A 1991-nucleotide genomic window follows, 5' to 3' on the forward strand; every position below is an offset into this window, starting at 1 on the left:
GGGGGGGGGGGGGGGGGGGGGGGGGGGGGGGTTCTTCTTACTCTGATCTCTAGGGGGCCCCTAAATTGAGTAGAAGGTACTGTAACTGTTTTATGAGCTGTTTTAGAGCCTCTAGGCAAATATGTACGAACAGGCGGAGCCTCTTTATATTTTTGGAACTGATCCGGCACATCCCCACCATGATCCTTCTGTCCGTCCCCCAGCTCCGTTGACGTGTTGACACTATTTTCCTCCGACACTACTCCCGTACTACCAGAGGCCGCCTCTCCCCCCTCTTCCATCCCACACAACACTGAATATGAGTTAGATAGCAGAGAACCTGCATCACCAGTAGGACTGATGTGTCGACTCCCTGAATTTTGCTTCTTTTTCTGGGGCGTGATCCACTCTTGACCAGGTTCACGTTCTACCTGCTTCTCCACCTCTTCTCCACCTGCAGACCCGCTAGTAACCTGGTTCTTTTCCAAAACCACATCAACCACCGCCTGCGATGTATCCGTCACATGCAGAGTTTCCTCTGCCACCAAAACAGAGGGTCCCGAAACTGCAGAGAGATCGCTACCAGTAGTGGCAGAGCTCACAGCTTGGGCACCAGTGAGACAAGAATCCCTGATGTGTCCCCACTTCTGACACGCACTGCACCGAGGTGGAAGCCATGGATAAGAGTACTTAACCACTGCATCCAGCTCACCATCTTCTTCACCCCGTATAACATACTCAGTAGGTAATGTCTTCGTTAAATCCACTTCCACTAAGATCTGTGCTTCGTCGAAGCTGACACATTCCTCTGTATTAGGATGTAAACGAATAGGTGTACCAACTGCACTAGCCAGAAACTCCAACCCCTTATCTATAAACAGAGAGTGCGGAACCTCCTTCAGTTTAACCCATAGCTGAATGGACTTCCTGGCTGGCTGGGTTTCCTCTGGATATGGGGACCATTTAGAAACAATCATTGGCAAAGCCATAATGTTCCACATGGCTCTGTTAAGAATCCTTCGTCGCATAACTTCACTTCGCACCCGTAACTTCAAAGTTGTGTCGTTCACTTCAATGATATCAATCATCGATGTTTTATCCCCCAAACGCCATATCTTATTCACAATCATGTGTACTTTCCCAACATGTGGAGCTTTAGAACCGCTGAATTTGCCGATTAAAAAGTCCTCCCACAATGGCTTCGCACTCTCAAAAACCTCACGTGGCACAACCACTTGCCCTTGTCCATCAACTTCCTCAACCACAAACTTCTGTTTAGTAACCACATGATTCTTAGCAACTTTGACCCAAGATCTCTTAGCCACCGAAGCCCCGACAGACTCCTTCGCGGTAGTTAAGTTTGTTCCCTGCACCAAAACCTTTGCAGGCGCCTGCTCACTCGGCAAACTATCATCAACCAAAACCTGCTTCTCACCAGCCTCCGAGGCTTGGTCACGATGAACGTCGGAGCCTGAATCGGTCCCCAAAGAACCGGAAACAGCCGCCGCCGGCAGCATACGTGAGGGCAAAGTCAAAGAACCCTAGCAAACTTAGATCGCCTTTTTTTTTCACCTGCCACGTCTGCAGAGAAAAAGAATTTTTAAAAATGCCGTTACTTTTAAGAGTGAGATAAAAATATTTGAAGTATTGTGTTACAAATCTGAAAGTTAGAAATCTTTTTTTAATAAAAATTTGAGATAATTACTACAAATGTAAAATCTAAAAAAGGGGAATTTGTAGAATTATTTTTATTTTGATTTTTTTTTTTATAGATTGGGATAAATATTTAAGGTACTTTTATATAGAGAAATTTCTCAAATATACCACATTTGAAGTTTAAAATATATATGTATATATATATATATCACAAACACAAAAACTATAAATACTTACAAAGTAATCATGCCTTTTCCACGAAACAATAAATATCCTAAGTAAGTGTGTATGTTGAAAAATAGATTCCGTCAGTTTATAAAATATATCCATCGCACAATGGTTTAAGTAAAATTTAT

At 43.6% G+C, this 1991-nt stretch overlaps 1 protein-coding gene across 1 annotated transcript in view; it reads right to left on the reverse strand.

Moving 5' to 3' along the window:
- LOC104759539 overlaps positions 1-1496 on the reverse strand; it is a 4391-nt gene extending 2895 nt beyond the window's left edge. The window contains exon 1 of the mRNA XM_010482447.1: positions 128-1496. Coding sequence (XP_010480749.1) covers positions 128-1496 — 1369 coding nt within the window. The remainder of the gene's footprint in view (positions 1-127) is intronic.

This window comes from Camelina sativa, chromosome 17 (assembly GCF_000633955.1).
Source record: "Camelina sativa cultivar DH55 chromosome 17, Cs, whole genome shotgun sequence".
NCBI classification, from domain to species: domain Eukaryota; kingdom Viridiplantae; phylum Streptophyta; class Magnoliopsida; order Brassicales; family Brassicaceae; genus Camelina; species Camelina sativa.